The 19,585-nt window shown below is 32.3% G+C and overlaps 4 protein-coding genes across 6 annotated transcripts in view; 3 read left to right on the forward strand and 1 right to left on the reverse strand.

Annotated features, from left to right (window-relative positions):
- Positions 1–6,273, forward strand: part of LOC148308309 (uncharacterized) — a 31,801-nt gene extending 25,528 nt beyond the window's left edge. Inside the window, exons 8-10 of the mRNA XM_088261947.1 lie at positions 1,051–1,248; positions 4,231–4,389; positions 6,078–6,273. Coding sequence (XP_088118073.1) covers positions 1,051–1,248; positions 4,231–4,389; positions 6,078–6,273 — 553 coding nt within the window. The remainder of the gene's footprint in view (positions 1–1,050; positions 1,249–4,230; positions 4,390–6,077) is intronic.
- A 236-nt stretch (positions 6,274–6,509) lies between these two features.
- Positions 6,510–19,537, reverse strand: LOC148308310 (uncharacterized). 3 transcript variants are annotated; one of them, XM_088261956.1, is made up of 4 exons: positions 19,367–19,537; positions 17,645–17,782; positions 17,113–17,212; positions 6,510–9,516 (listed from the first exon to the last, which is right to left on the reverse strand). In XM_088261956.1, exons 1-4 carry the CDS (start codon positions 19,507–19,509, stop codon positions 9,451–9,453), a joined length of 447 nt encoding a protein of 148 aa, XP_088118082.1. In that variant the 5' UTR covers positions 19,510–19,537; the 3' UTR covers positions 6,510–9,450. The 3 variants fall into 3 exon arrangements, with proteins under 3 accessions (XP_088118082.1, XP_088118080.1, XP_088118081.1); XM_088261954.1 differs by having other exon boundaries at positions 6,510–9,532; XM_088261955.1 differs by having other exon boundaries at positions 6,510–9,532; positions 17,645–17,865.
- Positions 10,683–16,726, forward strand: LOC148308311 (uncharacterized). Its single transcript, XM_088261960.1, has 8 exons — positions 10,683–10,871; positions 10,954–11,527; positions 12,582–12,889; positions 13,953–14,159; positions 14,831–14,927; positions 15,386–15,940; positions 16,033–16,162; positions 16,600–16,726. Exons 1-8 carry the CDS (start codon positions 10,734–10,736, stop codon positions 16,724–16,726), a joined length of 2,136 nt encoding a protein of 711 aa, XP_088118086.1. The 5' UTR covers positions 10,683–10,733.
- Positions 17,715–19,585, forward strand: part of LOC148308312 (uncharacterized) — a 28,321-nt gene continuing 26,450 nt past the window's right edge. The window contains exon 1 of the mRNA XM_088261952.1: positions 17,715–17,847. The gene's annotated coding sequence lies outside the window, so the exon portion shown is untranslated. The remainder of the gene's footprint in view (positions 17,848–19,585) is intronic.

Raw genomic sequence — 19,585 nt, forward strand, 5'->3', positions numbered from 1 at the left:
TAAATAAATAGCAAACATAGTTTTTTAATAAAAAAATAATATATATATATATATATATATATATATATATATATATATATATATATATATATATATATATATATATATATATATATATATATATATATATATATATATATATATATATATATATATATATATATATATATATATATATATATATATATATATATATATATATATATATATATATATATATATATATATATATATATATATATATATATATATATGTATATATATATATATATATATATATATTTTTCGAATTTTTTTCCTTTTTTTATTATTTTTTACAAACAATGTCGGGTTGTAGTCTAGTGGTTAGTGTCGCGGACTCTTAAGTCAGAGTTTCTCGTTTCGAACCCCCTCTACCACAATTTGATACCTACTTCTAATAATGAGCCACTTAGATTTACAGAAATAGTTGAAATTGAAATATTTGTGTAAAATATAAAAACACAAAAATTTCTTTTTTTTTAATGTTTGTAATGTTAGTATTCATTTGTATAATATATAACCACTTACCGAGATTTTTGTCTGCTAGTTTCTAGACGTACCCTTCTCTTTGCCAAGACAATTACTACACATGGAAGCTACATGCAATTACCATAGCACTATTTACCCACTTGCAACTATACATGGAAATTGTTGGCAAAAATTAATCAAATTTTTTAAGCTATATTTTTGTCCGCCTCCGTAGTGTGATGGTCAGCACGCTCGGCTACCGTTCTGGAGGTCCCGGGTTCGATTCCCAAGGGGGGTAAAATAAATATAAGTTATTTTTTCACAGCAATATTTATTTAAAGTTACCATGGACTGGTACCTGAAGCGGAGGGCTAATCACCTTTCCTTCATGTATCAACGATCAAGATAACACTGCGTTTATATAACACAGTGCCCTATGCACCATTGGGGTGCGGATAAGGGTTTTATTATTATTATTATTATATTTTTGAGTTTTTTTATATTTGATTTGAATTCAAGAAAGATTATTTAAATTTTTTCATTGTTTTGCACATTTTTCAGAAGACGACATGAAATCATGAAAAATGCTGTCGATGGTGATTTGGTGAAAGATGCGCCTCTGGTGATGTCTACAAGTCACGAGAATGTGAAGACTACCAGCGAAATAGATTTCGGAAACGACTATGATTACTACCAACATACGCCGATCAAAGACGAAGGAATTTTCAGTCAAACAATACCAGTCAACGGAATGTTTAGGTATGTACTAAAAGTATTTTATGAAAAAATAAGAGTTAAAGAAATAAACACATAAAAATGTTATGGTCAAATATAAATATTCTTTCAATCTTAGTTTTTATCGATTTATTATAATTTATTTAATTTATTTACAACATTTTGAGTGTGTCCAAATACTTGTTCACAAAATCTGGATTATCTCCAATTACAGGAGTTATATTCATATTATTTTTTGACATCTCATCAAAGATGAAGAAGAATATGGAAGTCTGGGCATTTACGGGGCTGACGACCGTCATAGGCTGGTTTAAGTGATCACTTTACACACGTGTAACATTCACCAATTCTACCCATTATTGACAACCACACTACTCAAATTCTTGGAAGTTCTACATATATGAACCAGTTTAGAAACCTTATTCATGAATCACTAGAACTTCACTAGAGACATCTATTGGTGAGATGTAAAGAAGCTTTTTATTGATCACTTAAACCAGCCTATGACGGTCGTAAGCCCCGTAAATGCCCAGACTTCCATATTCTTCTTCATCTTTGATGAGATGTCAAAAAATAATATTATTTAATTTAGAGAGCTGGTACTGACATTGATGTATAAAAGCGAAGTATGGAACTGGCAAAGGAAGGATGAAAGCAGAGTGAACACATTTTCTTCAGACGAACGATGTGTGGGAAATCGTTGTATGACAGAATTAAAAATTTGGGAAGGCTGAACTAGAAATAGTTAAAAAGATTCAGATTAGTTTTTTAAGGTGGTATGGACATGTGGAAGGAATGGATAGCGAGAGAATGACTAAAAAAAATTTTATTTGACATTTGAATTTTGGTGTTAAAAGTCTACGTAATCGGAGGACATGTATGACTAGATGTATGGATGTAAAAGAAGCCAGGAGTGTTTGTCAGGACAAAAAAGTGTGGCGTTTAAAGATCTACCTAAGCTCCTTTGCCCAACCGTGAAAATATTTTGAAATGTGTTAAGTAGATAGTGTTTTAGTATTAATCAGTCTTGATAAAGAAGCGGTTAGCTTCGAAACCGGTAGACATTATAATTAAGTTATAATTAAATATTTATAATGATTTTAAAATAAAGTTACATTTTAATTTTAAGTTTTATTTCATTACAAACGACTAGTTTCGAAAACTACAGATGTTTTTATCTACAAGTGAAAAGTAAAACCAAGAGAAAAAAATATTTAGGTAAATTAAAAGGTTGATAGGGTAATAAATAAAGGGGAAAATTAACGAGCGGGACTTTTTGTAAAAGGAAACATAGATAATAATTGTGACGTATTTTGAAATCACATATTATTAATTAACGTTTTATCGGAATAGTACTTCGAGCTAAGCTAATTAAATCATACGAAATAGTAATTTAAAGTATATGGTGTAAAGTTTCATCACAAATAAATAAGTTTAATAAATCTTTAATCAGTATCTCAAGAATATTACTGAACGACATAACATTTTTCTCGTCCCTAGAGAGAAAATAAGGAATTGCAATCGTAGATGAAAAATAAGGAAAACACAAAAGGAGACGGTTGTCGTAAATTGATTGCAAAATGTTCGAAGATGGATTTCCTACACTTAAAATAAGATATGTATAAAGCACAGGAAATAATAAATCACATTCAAGTACAGGGAGGAACAAAAAATACATAGTAATTAAATACTGATTTGTTGGTTTACTCTAAGGCTTTGATGGCTTAAGTACCTTCATTATCCTTCGTACGCACGACATGGGAAGCGGTACTAATGATACTCGGCATAGTAATCCGGAAAAAGCTATCCATAACGGCCGTGAAAATATTTAAAAAATCGGCAATTAAATATTTTTCAACTGTTTTGTTGACACATTTACTAGTCAAAAATTTCTGTGAAATGAATTTTGAATTCAATTCTGATTATATTTATACAATAAAGTAGACTAAATGTAAACTTTCGGATGAATATGTGGCAAAAAGATGTATTATTGATGTTTGAATGATGAAATAAGGAAATAATACAGTGCTATTTGGTTTTCTATGCTAAGTCAATCCTATAATTTTCTCGTCACTCATAAGGCGCAAGTTAGCAGGAACCTTGGTTAATGCATGTAAGATTCTAGCACTTTTAGGTACGGAAATATTCATTATGATGTGGAAAAGAGAGTAAATGCTGAGAACAGATTGAATGGTGCATTGAATTCAGTTATAGTAAATAAAAGTCTAACAGCGAAAACTAAACTTTCAGTACACAATGAAACCTGGTATTAAACCTAATGTTTAGAAGTAAAGCATAGTGATATGGATGAAACTAAACTGATTGCAGTCGTAATACAATCTCGCAGACGTATATGACAAATCTTTGTGTGATAGATTTTCGAATAGTGAAATAAGAAAAGAATGCAAGGCTGAGAAAAGCATTATCGATAAAATTAAGAAACGTGCATTGAGATGGTTTTTACATGTGATGCGAATGAGCGAGTAAAAAAGTAAAAATAGATTGATGAGGTGAATGTAGTGTATGTGGAAATAAGAAGAGAGAGGAAAACTTGGCGTGATTAATTATGTCAAATACTTTAAAGCGGTCGGGTCAAGAGTCGGACAAATACCTCAGACAAATAAGGGGAAAAATGATATATGATAGATGTTTAAATAACGAAATAAGGAAAGAATACATGACTGAGATAAGCATTATCGATGAAATTTATAGATTTTTTTTACATGTGGTACAAATGGGTGAGGAAAAACGTAAAAACGAATTTACGAGGTGTTGTGTACTCGTATATGTAAATAGGAACAGAGTAAAACTGAAGAAATCTTGGCATGATCAAGTTTGTCGAATACTTAAAAGCGGTCAGGTTAACAGTTGGACGAACCCCGCAGACATATGTACGCAAAACGATGTTCGAATGATGAAATAAGAGAAGAATGCAGTGCTATTTTGTTTTCAATGTCAGGTTTATCATATAATTTTGTCGTCCTAACTCTGGGTGTGGTGTTCCAGTCCTAACGGAGGTCTCCAGGCTCAGGAGTCCGTGGACGAGGAGTTCCACGAGAACATTGTTTGTTATAAGAAGGGAATGTTTAGGAAACGGAGCATAAGCCTGGAAGAGGGCAGTTCAGCACAGGGTAGCGATGGACAAGAGAATGGGCATGATGTACGGTACGAAATGCCAATGTTGTTTATTGATGTTATTTGTTTTTCACAATTTTTTCAGTATATCCAAATCTTTGTTCACAAAACTTAGGAGTTATTTATTTCGAAAACTCCCCATAGATGGAGAAGTGTATGGAAGTCTGAAAATGTACATGTTTTAATATCTATTCTTCTTCTTCTTCGGAAACCCTCCACTGGATATAGGCCTCTTCCCTTTTTTCCATTTCTTCCAGTCGGTTGATGTTTGCAGCCATTTTTTACCCCTCACAACGACCACGTCATCGAACCATCTCTTTTGGGGTCTTTCGACACCTCTTTTGTTCTCCCAAGGCCTCCATTGTAAAATTCTTGGGGTCCATCTTACTACCTATTATAAGCTGGTTTACGTACAACTGTTTACTGTTTATACACGTATAACTACCATTCTAAATATTAGTAAAACCTTTGGAACTCTTACATCTGTCATTAACCTCATGAAGCTGTACTTAAAAGTTAAGAGCCATCTATGATGGATTGAGAAAGATTAAATATAGCAAAGACCCTTTTTGGATGTATGCAAGATCCGAACCACAGATTTGGTCTCTACTAAATAAAAGCTTTCTCAATGAATGTCTCTTTTGAACTTTTTCAACACGACCATAGATGGTGCCTCTCATGTATACGAAAGAAGGTGTCAATACAACTTCCACAATTTTAGTAGCGTAGTTTTCAATCATGAGTGGAATGATGTGTGGTACGTGTATATAGTAATCACGTTAAGCCTGTGACAAGCCTATGATAGGTCGTAAGCCCTGTAAATGCCCAGACTTCCATATTCCTCTCCATCTTTGTTGAGAGATATGAATTTTTCTATTCCACGTTAGATTGCTTTGATTTTTTTCGTAGTTCAGACTCACCGTTTCAATAATTCATGGTGGTGGAGAATGGAATATATTATTCTTGTGGCCTTTGACCTTTTTGAAAATTTAAGTTTTATAAAAAAACAAAGAAAAAAAGGGAAACTGCATTTTAAATAAAAGAAGTTATGCGAAACGCGAAATTCAATCGGATGAAAAAACAATCATTTTATTCTGCACCACTTTTTACTCATTTTTATATATTAATAGTGCAATGGTTATGGTTTGTTCAATTTGCAAAGGTTTTTTTCAAAGAATGCTGAGATTTCAAGTTATCGATTCGAACGAAAGTTAAAAGCCGAAACTAAACTTTAGTAAGACTTTGATGACCATTGTAACTATTTGATATACCTAGGACCATCAATGTGTAACATTAGATTATTTCAGTACCAACTAAACATGCTTTTTCATTTCCATCGTCACAAAAAAAATACTTATATATATATATATATATAGTTATATATATATATATACATATATATATATAGTTATATATATATATATATATATATATATATATATATATATATATATATATATATATATATATACATATATATATATATATATATATATATATATATATATATATATATATATATATATATATATATATATATATATATATATATATATATATATATATGTATATATATGTGTGTGTGTGTGTGCATATTTATACGATATATACATTACACACTTTTTATTCATTTATGGTTTATAAATGTTAGTTTATACATTTTCGCAGTTCTTAAAAATAATATACATTTGTTTCACTGTCAATATATATTTTTTTAGAACTTTCGCCAAATCGACGCCAACATCTCCTCAATCCGATAGCGAGAAGGGTCATCAGCAGCTGATGAAGAGATCCAAGAAGGATTGCACCAGCCCTGACGATGGAGACTCCGTGGTTCCAACATCATGTCTTGCACCAGATCAAAAGTCACCATTTGCATCCAGTGATTCCTTGACTATAGACTTAACAAGGTAAGGACTGCATTTAAAGTGAAACTTTTTAGATTTATTTATTGCAAATGCAGTTAGTTGGCGGAATTTCATTTTTAATTTTTGGTAATGTATCTAAAATAAAACAAAATTAAAGGGTCGAATTCCACTTTGATTTTAATATATTCAATGATATTCAAGAATTAACAATAAATATGGGAGTCGAACACTGCAATATATCGTTCCGAACATTTTTAATTTGTTGCCGACGGAGGTTAGAGGTCAAAATAAAATATGGAACAAAGGCAAAATAATGGAATGGGTGAATGATCAAGAGTTAATTTTATAAAAATTGTAAAATGTTTGTATTCTTAATTTTCTCTCTTTTTTATGTGTTTATATTGTGTTAAAAACAATGAAACATATTAAAGTGATCACTTAACCAACATATGACAGGCCCATGTAAATACCCAGATTTCCATATTCTTCTACATCTATATTGAGATAAAAAATTTAAAGTACCCAATTTGTGAGTAACTTTATTATATTTACAACATGTTGAGTGTGTCCAATTACTTAAAATTATAAGCTTAAATAATAAAATAAGAAAATGGTATTTTCTGGCGTTTCTCATGTATGTGATTATAATCCAGGATTCGGACTTCACATACTAATATAAGAGTTTCTGCTTGATAAAAAGCTTCTTTACATCACACCAATAGATGTCTCTAGTGAAGTTCTAGTGATTCAAGAACAAGGTTTCTAAATTGGTTCATATATATGGAACATCCAAGAATTTGAGTAGTGCGGTTGTCAATAATAGGTAGAATTGGTGAATGTTACACGTGTATAAAGTGATCACTAAAACCAGCCTATGACGGTCGTCAGCCCCGTAAATGCCCAGACTTCCATATTCTTCTTCATCTTTGATGAGATGTCAAAAAATAATTTATTGTATTTTTAATTGAACACGAAACTCTGTCTTTATTGACATTTTTTGCCATAACTTCAAATGATTTTTTTAAATGTTTTGAGGTAACTAGGAATAAAGGTAATATCCATATGTTTGATGAGCTCATTTTGTAGTTATATGTTTCATCACTAGACCAGTATGGATTTCCCCGTATATTTGTATCATTTTTATCTACATCATGCATTGGATCCAAGCTAAAATCATTTTAAGTAAGCTATATATCACAAATTTCTCACATGAATCTGGTTGTGGTCCCGAGGTTAGTGTCGCGGACTCTTAAGTCGGGTTTCTCGGTTTGAACCCACTCTACCACAATTTGATACCTATTTCAAATAATGAGCTGCTTAGGCTCACAGAAATAGTATGAAATCGAAAATTTTGTGTTATACAAATAATATAAATAAAATACAAATATTTTTCTTTTTAATTGAAAAAAAAATCTTGATTTCACAAGATGATCTTCAGATAAAATTCAACTTACATATGAAAACATTTTACAACGGTGCATTTTTACATCCTTAAAATAATAATTCAATATGGATGTTCAATGATGGACAGATTTATCAACGTTACACAGGTCGCTCACTCCTTTCAAGAACGTCATAAATCAAAATACTTGATTTTTCATGAGAACGTTTTTAAAGTTTAAAAATATAATACAATGTATTAAAACTAAATATCAAGCCACTTACTGAACTTCTTACTGTGCAACAGATCTTTTTAGGTAAACCTGAAGGTGTTTTCTCCATTTGAAAAATATTTTGATAAAATATACATATAATTAAACACTACCTTTTCTTCAAAATGCAAAAACAACACTTTCAGCCCTGTAGCGGGTAAATATTAAGTTAATAATATGCCTCTTTTGCTGGGATATAGTACATTTTCTGGGCGTTCCGAAAACATGCACAACCGAAAATCGACGATTTTTGATTTATGACGTTCTTGAAAGGAGTCAGCGAGGTGTTTAAAGCTATAAGTCAAATCAGTCAAACGCTAGGTCGTAAGCACTGGAATGCTCAGGCTTCCATCATCTTTCGTATAAAAACCATAGATGGTCCATCTCAAATTTAGACACCTACAATATGAAATAAATTATAGTCTTAAATTTTATCTTGGGTCTTTTCATCAGTTGATGTTGTGATGTGTGTGTTTTAGTTGGAGTTTATTTATCTATTTTATATGTGAATTTGAAATTCTTATTCCTATGACCTTACATATTTCATGATAAGTAGAAAAAAATATCTTTTCAATGTATTGTGCAACCCGCATTAAAATAAGTTATATTTTTAATACACACTTTTGATAACAAAAACTATACAGTCATTTTTAAACCATTTTTATCGCAGAATTACTTTATTTTGTACTTGAATAATAGTAAAATAGAATAGAAGTTCGCCTGAGGTAAAATTGAATGATATCAATTTCGTATATAAGTATACATATATTTACTACACGTTCCACTATTTTTTGGTTAACATTCAATAGTGACATCATATCGCTCACTCCTTTAACAACGTCATATATCGAAAATCTTTTTTCAGTTGTGCATGTTTTTGGAATACCCAGAAAATGTACTATAGCTCAGCAAAAGCGGCATATTTTTAATTTAATATTTACCCGCTACAGGGCAGAAAGTGTTGTTTTTGCATCTTGAAGAAAAGGTATTGTTTATGTATTTTTTTTAATTATACTAAATATTTTTCAAATGGAGAAAAAACATTCAGGTTTTTCATAAAAAAGATCTGTTACACAGTAAAAAGTTCAATAAGTGCTTGATATTTATTTAAAGTACATTTTATTATATTTTTAAACTTAAAAAACGATGTCCTGAAAAATCAAGTTTTTTTTTATAAATGACATTGTTGAAAGGAGTGAGTGATATTACATACGAGTACTATGACATATTGAATTTTTACATTTAAAGACCATTTTTTTTATTAATATTAGTAGATTTTAGATAAATTGCGTTCTCGTTTTGGTGAATAGTTCAAATAATTAGCCTCTTTCTAAAGTTCCATCATGAAATAGGTTCGGTCATGTTTGATGTTGTGTTTCATTGCATGGCTTATTGATGTTACATGCCAATCCATTAATGTGTCATCCTCAGTCCCCGTTCAAACGAGGGTCGTCAATTTGCTTACAGAGACCACTCCGACGGAATTTGGAATGAGTCGCAGGCAACTGTGCTACAAGTTGACTCTGGCACGGACAATGGAATGCCGAACAGGTATGTTGGATTAATTACAACTACATTGTTTTGCAGACAAAAGGGCTGAAATGATACCTCTCTGAAATTATGGAACCCTGGTATAACTGAAAACAAACATACCTATATTAGGCGTTTTCACATAACTGAAAACTACAAAATATGTGATTCAGGAATACAGGAAGAACACTTTTATATAAAATACAATCGATAACATTATTTATTAAAAAATGTCAAGTGTATTAAATTAATAATATCCAAATTATTTTGTATACAACAGCGCTAAAATGATACCACGCTGGAATTATGGAACCCTGGTATACCTTAAAACAAAAACCTAAATAAGCCTTTTTATAAACCTGAACATTGTAAAATTTAATGTTCTGGAATATTGGAAAAAGGTTTTATTTAAAATACAATTTATTACATTATTGATCAAAAATACGTTATGTATTGGATCGATTACATCCAAATTGTTTTGCATACAAAAGGGCTGAAATAATACCTCACTGGAATTATGGAACCCTGGTACGACTGATTATAAAAAAAACTGAATAAATCTGTTCTATATAGATAAATATTACAAAATTTTATGTTCTGGAATATCGAAAGCATTATTTATTGAAAACTATAAAGTGTATTGGATTTATTACGTACAAATTGTTTTGCGCATAAAATGATACCTCGCTGGGATTATGGAGCCCTGGTTATAACTCAAAATAAACATACCTGAATAGCCAAAATAAAAATAGCTGAATTTAACAAAATTAAACTTTTTTAAATAAAGAGGAAACCCTTAATTACAATTTGACTAACGTAAAAATATACTCGTATAAAGTGTTGAATTAATTAATAATTCATTACTAAGCATACAAAAAGCCGTTATGATAACTCGCTGAAATTATAATGTGATACCCTGGAATAACAGAAAATAAAAATACATATATAAAAGCTTTTTCTATATGGCTGAATATTATGAAATTCCAAATTCTAGAACACAAAATGTTTTTTGAAAACCTGCTTTCTTACTAAAATAGCAGCGCCGCCATCTGTTGAATTGAAAAACAACACACGTAATAATAAACATCACTTATGGCAGACAGCGTGCAGCTTGATAGCTGCTAAAATACTGTATACCCACAAACATTGTTAAATTAAACATATCAGTTGTGTGCATCTTTTTTCTTCCTTTTCTATATTACCAGAATAAGCCATTGTAACGCGTGGCTGGATACAGCTAGTATTTTATTAAATCATGTTTAATCTTTTGCGTTTTAAAAATAGCGTCTTATTAATAACATGTTTACATTTCAGCATTTCAGAAATGAGTTCCCTGACTGCAAGTCCTGGTAATCTTTCATTACTGACTCCAAATTCGAGAAGAAAACATCTTCTTTTGTTGCAACATCAGCAAAGAAGTTCAATGGACACTGATGCTCTGGATGAAGAGCTAGATTATGCTGTAAATTATTTTAAAATGCTTATATCGTATCCACATATGTTGATTTTTTTAAATTTCTAAATTTCTATATTGTTCATTTCAGAGTCAATCGCCTTCTTCACCAAGAAATAAAGTAGATATAGCGGTAAGTCTTTCGCAGCCTACAACGAAGCTACAAATCTCCTCGCCTGTAGCTACAAGCAAATCCGTAGCACCACCAATCACAAAACAGCCAACATCGACCAATCCCATGATAAAGATGATGGCATCCCCGAACAGGACGACTCCATCAATAGCCATAACAAAGTACGACCAATCAATAGACCTGCCCGATAGTGCCTTGAAGAGAAATATCTGCGGAAGCATAAGCAAGAGAAGAGAGAGAGCTTTAAGTCCTTCCAGGAGAAGAGATCTCCAGAGAAAGAGTCCTTCGGGAAAAACGCCAGACCTGACTCCGAGTCACACTCCTCACAGGTCGCTAGATTCTCCTGACAATAATGGAGTGGCTAAAGCTCCTAACTCAGTAGTTCCGGACCTTCTGCTGGCTAGATCCGATTCTGGCAAAACAAATATGACAGATGTTTCTGAGAGTACTACCACCACAACGACTGATGACTATGTAACAGCAAATTCTGATAGTTCTAAAAAGAGTGGCAGCTGTAAAAATATTAACCACGGTAATTTGTTTTATTTTTAAGTTACCCTTATTGATTTATTTTTAAATTATTTTTAAAACCTCGAGGCAAAATATGCAAGCCTCTTAAGACTTATAAATTATATGAAATAAAATGAAAACAAAATATAGCACTTTTAAAGATGTAGCAGTATGCTTAAAAGAAGTCACTTAAAAGAAATTACTTAAACATATTTACCTTCATTTATTTAAATTATGTCCGCCTCCGTAGTGTAATAGTCAGCACACTCGACTACCTTTCTGGAGGTCCCGGGTTCGATTCCCAAGGGGGTCAAATAAATATAATTGTTTTATTCACTGTAATATTAAATCAATATTACCCCGGACTGGTACCTTAAGCGGAGGGCTGATCACCTTTCCTTCATGTGTAAACGATCAAGATAACTCTGCGTTTATATCACGCAGTGCCCTTTGCACCATTGGGGTGCGGATAAGGGTTTTACTATTATTATTATTTAAATGTATCAATTGTATAGGTACATGAATTTAAAAAAAATGTATTTTAATAATTATGGTTTTCAATCTCAGCCTCATTGGGTATAAAACTAGTCTAATAATGTCTTTAATACGAAACCCAGTCACTTGTCAAATAAAAAAAATGTGGTAATAACTGTATGGTTGTTATTTTATTGTATAATATAAAATGTAGTTCCACCAAAAAACATTATTACAAAACTTAGATGAGATTAGCATGAGGCGAACATTGTTTGCAAAGACAAATTGGTATGGCGATCTATTCTCTCTGCCTACCCCTGCGGTTAAGCAGCGTAATGGTTAGTTAGTTAGTTAACCCTTCAATGCATAGTGTATCTAACGTCCTTTAAAATTTTAAGCAACCATTCTTCGTTGTTACTAATTAGATAAATTCATAACTCAAGTAAATAGTTCAAAAGCCAAAAGATGCGCCATGAACGCCAAAATAATAACTTCACTTGCCTCTCGAAGACGAACTGTCAATGCAGTCATGCAGTCATGCAGTCATGCAAAAAAAAGTCATACAGTGAAGAGTTAAGTTATGTCCATCAATTCGATTACAGTTCCCGAATCCAAAAATCACGAGGGATCTTCGTTCGAAAGCGCCTCTAGCATCTACTCCCTAGCGAGGGTGGAAGCTATATCGGAAGACATGGTGGTCCCATCGATGTCACCCCCTCCAGTCGCTATGGCAAGGCAGATGGAGAGAGGCCTGGTGGCGGTAGCGGGGGCGGCAGGGGGTGCCGGAAGTAGCGGGCAAGGAGTGAGTGCCACAAGACCGCCCCAGGCCACGCCGAACCCCGAGGAAACGAAGAGCAAAGGAGATAAACACAAAAAGAGAGCGACTAGTGCCAGTCCATCAAGTTCAAAGGTACTTTTCAAGTTACAAATTCTCTTTTAACTTTTATGTATTTTACTATTTTTTTCGCTAACTTTGTGGTAAGACATGTTACAATGATTAAAGAAAACACTTGTTTTTATACCACTCGAGTTTTATTAAAGACTACTAGTTTCAGAAGCTAACTTTGCTTAATTCAGGTCTGAATAATAACTGATGTTATTATTCAGATCTGAATGATGGAAGTTTAGCTTGTGAAACTAGTAGTCTTTTATAAAACTCAAGTGTTTTCTTTAATCATTGTAACTTTTATGTAAGTGACTGTTTGTAAAAATGCAATTGTAACAAAATATTAATTTTTAACTGTAAAGGCCCAACATACTATAAATCGTTAATTTATTTTCTTTAAGCCCAGATAACATTTATGGAAGTCCTCACCAAAAAGTTATATTTCAAATATTGCACAAAATAATCCTTTATACTTATGCAAATCTGTGGTGTTTACTGTCTTCTATCGAAATCTTAATTAAAGTTGCGATAAAACGTGATCAATCCTGTGTTCAACCAATGTGAAATCATTAAATTGCACCAAAACGTTTTACAAACAATTTTACAATCTAGAATTCCTGATTGCTTAAAATCATTTATAATGGAAATGTAATGTTTTGGTGAGAACCTCCAAATTTTATATAATTGAATTTTTTGCTTTAAATATCGTTTTTGTATTTAAAAAATATGTTTTTCTTATGAATAAATATTTAGTTTTGAAAGAAAAGAGTTATTGAAAAAAATATATATAATCTTTTTAACTCAAATTCCTATATACTCGTATGTTCTAAAAAAAATCGTTCGCGGAAACACGTCCGCGTTCTGAATTGGAACGTTTGAGATCTCATATTAATCAATCAACCAATTGGTTGCAAAGACAGAGTGATGTGGTATTCTATTATCTCTGTTGTCAGAGAGAGCTGATAGTAAGTTAGTTAGTTAAAAGAAAAAAATATTTAGTCACTTCAATCTAGAGTCTCGGACCAATATCCGCGATGCAAACCACGAGCCAAAATCTCGATATTAATATTTCCATAATTTATTTTAGCAAAAAAACACCAAAGATCCGCCATCACCTACAGGGAGCAGTAGCTCTTCCGGTAGCTACAGCCTAACAGGAAGTGCTCCAGATGTCGGAGGTAGAAAGAAAAACGGGAAGAAGAAACACGACACAGAGGAAGACACGGTAGTAGAAACCGTCCAAAGACCGCCTATCGCAAGTCCAACTCATGAACAAACTGTGCCTTCTATAAAGGTAATCAATTTTTTTTAGTGTGTCCAAATACTTGTTCACAAATCTGGATTATCTCCAATTATAGGAGTTATTTTCATATTATTTTTGACATCTCATCAAAGACGAAGAAGAATATGGAAGTCTGGGCATTTACTGGGCTGACGACCGTCATAGGCTGGTTTAAGTGATCACTTTACTTTATCTCACCAAAAGATGCCTCTAGTGAAGTTCTAGTGATTCAAGAACAATGTTTCGAAATAAGTGTATATATATTTTATATAGAATTTCCAAGAATTTGAGAAGTGTGGTTATCAATAATGGGTATAATTGTCCTCTCCAGGGTTTAATTTATGACATAAATTATAGTCATAAATTAAACCCTGAAGAGGGCAACAAGTTGTTGCCGAAACTTGTTGGTTAATAAAAATGTGAGTGGATCAAAACACAAAGTATTTTTATTTCTCGAAATAAAATATCAATATGATCCACAAAGTTAATGCTTTCAATATTAAAAACACAAATCTGATCTCCACACAGCCTTCAAACTGTTAAATGCAGTGCTCGCAAGCCCTAAATGTACTCTCAATTCTTTAAGAAGCCTTCAATTTATGCCATATATGGCAATTCCTTTAAATATTCATACTTAAAGAAATGCAAAGACTTTTACATTTAATTTTTATTTATAATTTTAGGGAGAGTCCATTTCCGATGATGAGAGAAGTGGGCATTATTCATCTTCGGGATATTATGAAAGTCCCGTGGAAGATGACGACGATGATGGTGGGTTAAGTAAGTTTATTTATATCCATAACACAATATTTTCAGTGCGTCTAAATCTTTTTTCAATATTAATAGATTTGACGGTACTTAGGAGTTATTCATATCAATTTTTTATCTAAGCATTGAGAGATATTTTTTTATAGAAATATTAAAATAGTGTTGACTTTAAAGTCAATGTCTATTTTTTAAAGTATAAATGTAGTTGAAACCTTTATTTGGTCCGAATCATTACACATAGGTACTACAAAACGCAAGATAATATTATTCTCAATTTTATGAGTATTTTTAAAACTCACTTCAACAAATTAATTATAAGTATTTTTTCTTTAAAATATCTTATGTTAATAGACCACTCTATCTTTTTTGAAGTATTTATGAATATTAAATAAAACTCAGAGACATGACTATTCTGAAATATTTTTCACTTTTTTCAATGTAAAATATAACATGTTTGTTTATAATTATAGCTTACAAATATTCAACTAAATATAAGAATTCAAATAGACCCTGGACGGCGGATGAAAGGCGTAGAAAAAGAAAGAATTTTACGTTAGAATTTACTAAACAAGCGTCCGACGACGTTCTTTCCCCGTCGCAAGAAAACAACTGGGATAGACGATCTTCCGTCACCCCAGAAAGCAAAAATCAATCCAAAAGTCCGATGAACCATGAGAAAAGTCTAGAAGAAAAACCACCGCCAACTATCTTCATCAGGAAGAGCCCCAGCTTCCCTGAAAAATGCAAGATCACTCCCTCTCCAAAAGGTCCAGAGAGTGAGAAAACAGCGAGAGAAAGAGACTTCGAAGCAAAGCGTGCTGCCGATAGAGAAAGATTTATGAAGAAAAAATCAAAAAGCAGAAGCCCTGTTCAGAGTAGAAGTAAAGACATTACTCCGAGTCATTTAAGAAGCCAAGGATTGTTGATGGATACCTTGAGAAGACAGGATATAGCATCTAAGAACGGAAAAGTAACATTAAATGTTCTGACTTCTGATGACTCCAGCGAACAATATAGAGCTGAAGGTACTTTCTTGCAACAAGTATTCCAAGTTATTAAAATACAGATTTTATAATATTTTATTAATTTTATATCTATTTTTGTGAATATCTTACAGCTAGTGGAACCAATGGAAGCATATCACCTAGAAGACACAGAAGACCAAGAGAAAGCCCAAGACGAAAAACGGGAAACGGTACTGCAAAATCACCTACATCTGCTTTTAATGCAGGAACTTCATCTCATAGGTTAGAAAATTATTTTTTTTAAATATATATGACAGCTTTTTTCTTCTTCATGTATTGTCAAGTCCCCTTGACATCACTTGAGAGTATGTGTCTTGGAGTGTTGATTTTAAGGGTCCACAATTCAACTCTAAAATATAGCACCTAACTATTCTTTGCAAAGAAAATTGATTGATGATATATAATCAGTAAATTTTATTTTAGGATTCGAAAAAAGAGCGGGTCTAATGAAAGCGTCTCTTTACCTGGAAGTTTACCAAGAAGACGATCATCAATCCAACCAAATAAAATTATTAGTTCGTTAGAAGCAGAAGATATTGGTAAGTTTTAAACTATACGCCGATTGAAATTCTATTTTGATTACATAATTTCAAATAATACCCTGATTACAACCCTTTCTTGATTTAATAAAATTTCATGAAAATTCTTTTGTGTTCTAGAAACATCTTTGACATCGGCCGGCTATCGACTCAGTCCTCTGAATTATATCAAAGCATCAACGGATGCCTTAGGAAGACCGAAAATGCAAAAGAGAAGTGTGTTAAATTAGAAGACAAATTAATTTGATCATCATCAATCTTGCAAAGAGTACAAGTGATATGATTTTTTTTTTCAGATAACGCAGACTGCAAAAAGCCAAAAGCCATGTCAGCAGAATCACTCAGATCTGTCAGTCCAGGTAGTGATAGTGTGTTTTACAGTGAGACTGCTGATCTGAGTGCTACTGCAACATCATCTGGGGGAACTGGTGTTGGCACAAGTGTGCATTGTCACCACTGTGGGAAGCAAGTAGACATTATCACTGCTGAAGATGCTTCCAGTCCGCATTTCAAGGTAAACAGTTTGGTTCAAATGATGGAAAAGCTTGAATTATTAATGACATACTTCATAAAAATGGCATATTTTCTGCTGTACAAAATAATCAAATTTACGTAAAACAGTGCTTTACTCACCCAATGATGCATAAAGCAACGTATCAAATTGATGTCATATATTTTTTTTTTATATGAAGGCAAGGTGATTAGTCCAGTGGCTTCAGATATCATTCCATATCTGAAAGTAATAAGAAATAAATATTAGAATGAAAAAAAAAACTTTATTTTATTTTGAATATTACTAACTTTATGGATCATTGTAATATATTATTTGGAGAAATAAAATAACTTCGTTTTTTGATCCACTCTTATTATTATACACCAACTAGTTTTGGCAACAACCTGTTTGTTTTCTTCAGGGTTTGTTTTATAACTATAAAACAAACCCTGGGACGTCAGGTTGCAGTCGAAACTAGTTGGTTTTAAATAATTAAAAAAGGGATAAAAAAACAAAGTACTTTTGTTTCTCCAAATAATATTACACACCTACATTTATTTTATCCCCCTGGGAATCGTACCCAGGAGATCCAGAATGGTAGCCAAATGCGCTAAATGCATCATACAGGTGAATAACTGTATAATATGTAGATATAATCTAATAAATTTGTACCTTAGGGAGCATACAGAGAGGAGCAGCCAGATATAGTACAGCCTCCAGCCGGGTTTGCTGACTCTCCGAATGGAGTTAGGCCCATCGGGAAGCACACAAGTGGAAGGCTTTACAAGAAGCTGGAGAAGCGATTCAGGTCTGAAGAGAGGCAACATGCGGAGAGGAGACACCATCACAGATATCGTCAGGACGTGAGAGCAAAGGTTAGTTTCACTCATTGACTGCCGAAGCAATTAATGAATTAAACTTTTTAATATTTTTTTATAATTGATATCTCAAACACAGATGAAGAAAAAGGTAAATGTCTGGGTATTTACTGGATTAATGACTTATCATTGATAGGTTTAAGTAATCACTTTTGTGTTTCGCGTTGCGTAATATTTTCCATTCGTGGCGGTTTCTAATAGTAAAAAATAATAATTCCAAACATAGATGTCGCCTAACAAGTAGCATACATAAGATATTTTCAATTAAAATATAAATAATACTTACGAAATTTGAGTAATGTGGTTGTTAATCTGAGTAAAACAAAGAACACTGAAACATGCCAGGTCGTCATTTTTCTTCATGTACGTTTGAGATATCAATATAAACAAACTTGATGTAAATAACCACTTAGTGGATCAAATTCCTGTTTTGTGAACAAAAAATTTGACTCACTATATTTTGAACTCATTTTGATTCATTTATTATTTTATTATCTTTTATTATTTGATACATGTTATTTATTTAAATTTTAATCAAAAGTGATAAAAAACTTAATAAAACATGAAAAATGAAATAAATTCTTAGTTTATTTTTAGTGGGGCGTTTTTTGTACACGTTTTCTTTTCTCTGTCCCAATCATACCTCCAATTGCAAACGCAATCGAAAGACCCTGGTAGATTGAGGCAATTCTGTCTCTTGGGATCACAAGTGTGGGTATTTTCGGCACACTCGTTAATATCAACACACATTCCATCCATGGAATTCCATCGGAATCCCTTTTCTTCACACGGGCAAGAAACATTCCACCGGTTCAAGATCATACTGTTGAAACCGACATTTCGCGATTTCTGGAAGGCCGAGAGCATATCAAAAGAATCGTTATATGAACAAAATAACTGAGCATCCAGGCATTCCTTGAGGTTTTTGATATGTTTGATTTTACAAAATGGATCAGGGCAAAAACTGTACATTGCACATTGAAATTTTATCGAATCGTCAGCTCTTGGATCGAAATTTCTAGAACCAAAGTCTTTTTCGAGACATGCTGCAAAATTGTCGCAAGGAATATTAAAGTGCTCTAGTTCGTTGCGTTCGTTCATTGTGAAGTAACACATGTAATATGATGCAGTAGTTTTCCAAAGATAGCGATCCAGTGAACCATCGAATTGCTGAATGTCTTCCATATCTTTTTGGCGTTGGTATTGACAATCCAGTTCAATGCTATCAACTTCATCTTTAGTCAAATTTTTATTTTCCATGTCATTGATGATAAAATTAATATCGTCTTTAAGTTGGAACTGTGATGTTATAATCTTTCTATGGATATATTGGATGCAACTATAAAAACCCTTGGCGCAATAATCTCTAACTTCCCAGTGAAGGTTTTCTAATGGCGGTTTAGGAAAGTATTTATAGTTCGTAACTTCACTAGGTCCAGGTTTTCTTCCATCCCATTCTTTGAATTTGTGTGACCTTAGAAAGAAACCGACTTCTTGAACCACTTCAATTACTGACCTTGATTCCTCGTTTTTAATAATGGAGTAAATATCTTCATCTTCAGTATTTACATATTCCATGTGTCTTGTTACATAATGGGAATCAAATGAAGCAGCAATTCCAGCACACGACAATAAAACAATCCACACCAAACACGTCATGATGTCACAAATGACACACAAAACACCATTCTTACACAAATGTCATACATCTAATGATTCATTTGTTTTAGTTTTG

The sequence above is a fragment of the Brachycentrus maculatus genome, unplaced genomic scaffold (assembly GCF_059751285.1).
Source record: "Brachycentrus maculatus isolate JH-2025_06_01 unplaced genomic scaffold, ASM5975128v1 h1tg000170l, whole genome shotgun sequence".
Classification (NCBI taxonomy): domain Eukaryota; kingdom Metazoa; phylum Arthropoda; class Insecta; order Trichoptera; family Brachycentridae; genus Brachycentrus; species Brachycentrus maculatus.

Excerpts from the sequence above, each read along its gene's own strand:
- LOC148308310 (XM_088261954.1), bottom strand. The coding sequence starts at position 19,509 with ATGACGTGTTTGGTGTGGATTGTTTTATTGTCGTGTGCTGGAATTGCT. Across the intron at positions 17,783-19,366 it reads ATTAAAAACGAGGAATCAAG|ACCTGAATCGCTTCTCCAGC; the intron begins GTCAGTAATTGA and ends GCCTCTCTTCAG. Across the intron at positions 9,533-17,112 it reads GTTGCTTTATGCATCATTGG|GTATGTTTGTTTTCAGTTAT; the intron begins GTGAGTAAAGCA and ends CGCCTAATATAG.
- LOC148308311 (XM_088261960.1), top strand. The coding sequence starts at position 10,734 with ATGAGTTCCCTGACTGCAAGTCCTGGTAATCTTTCATTACTGACTCCA. Across the intron at positions 10,872-10,953 it reads ATGAAGAGCTAGATTATGCT|AGTCAATCGCCTTCTTCACC; the intron begins GTAAATTATTTT and ends TGTTCATTTCAG. Across the intron at positions 14,928-15,385 it reads CGACGATGATGGTGGGTTAA|CTTACAAATATTCAACTAAA; the intron begins GTAAGTTTATTT and ends TTATAATTATAG.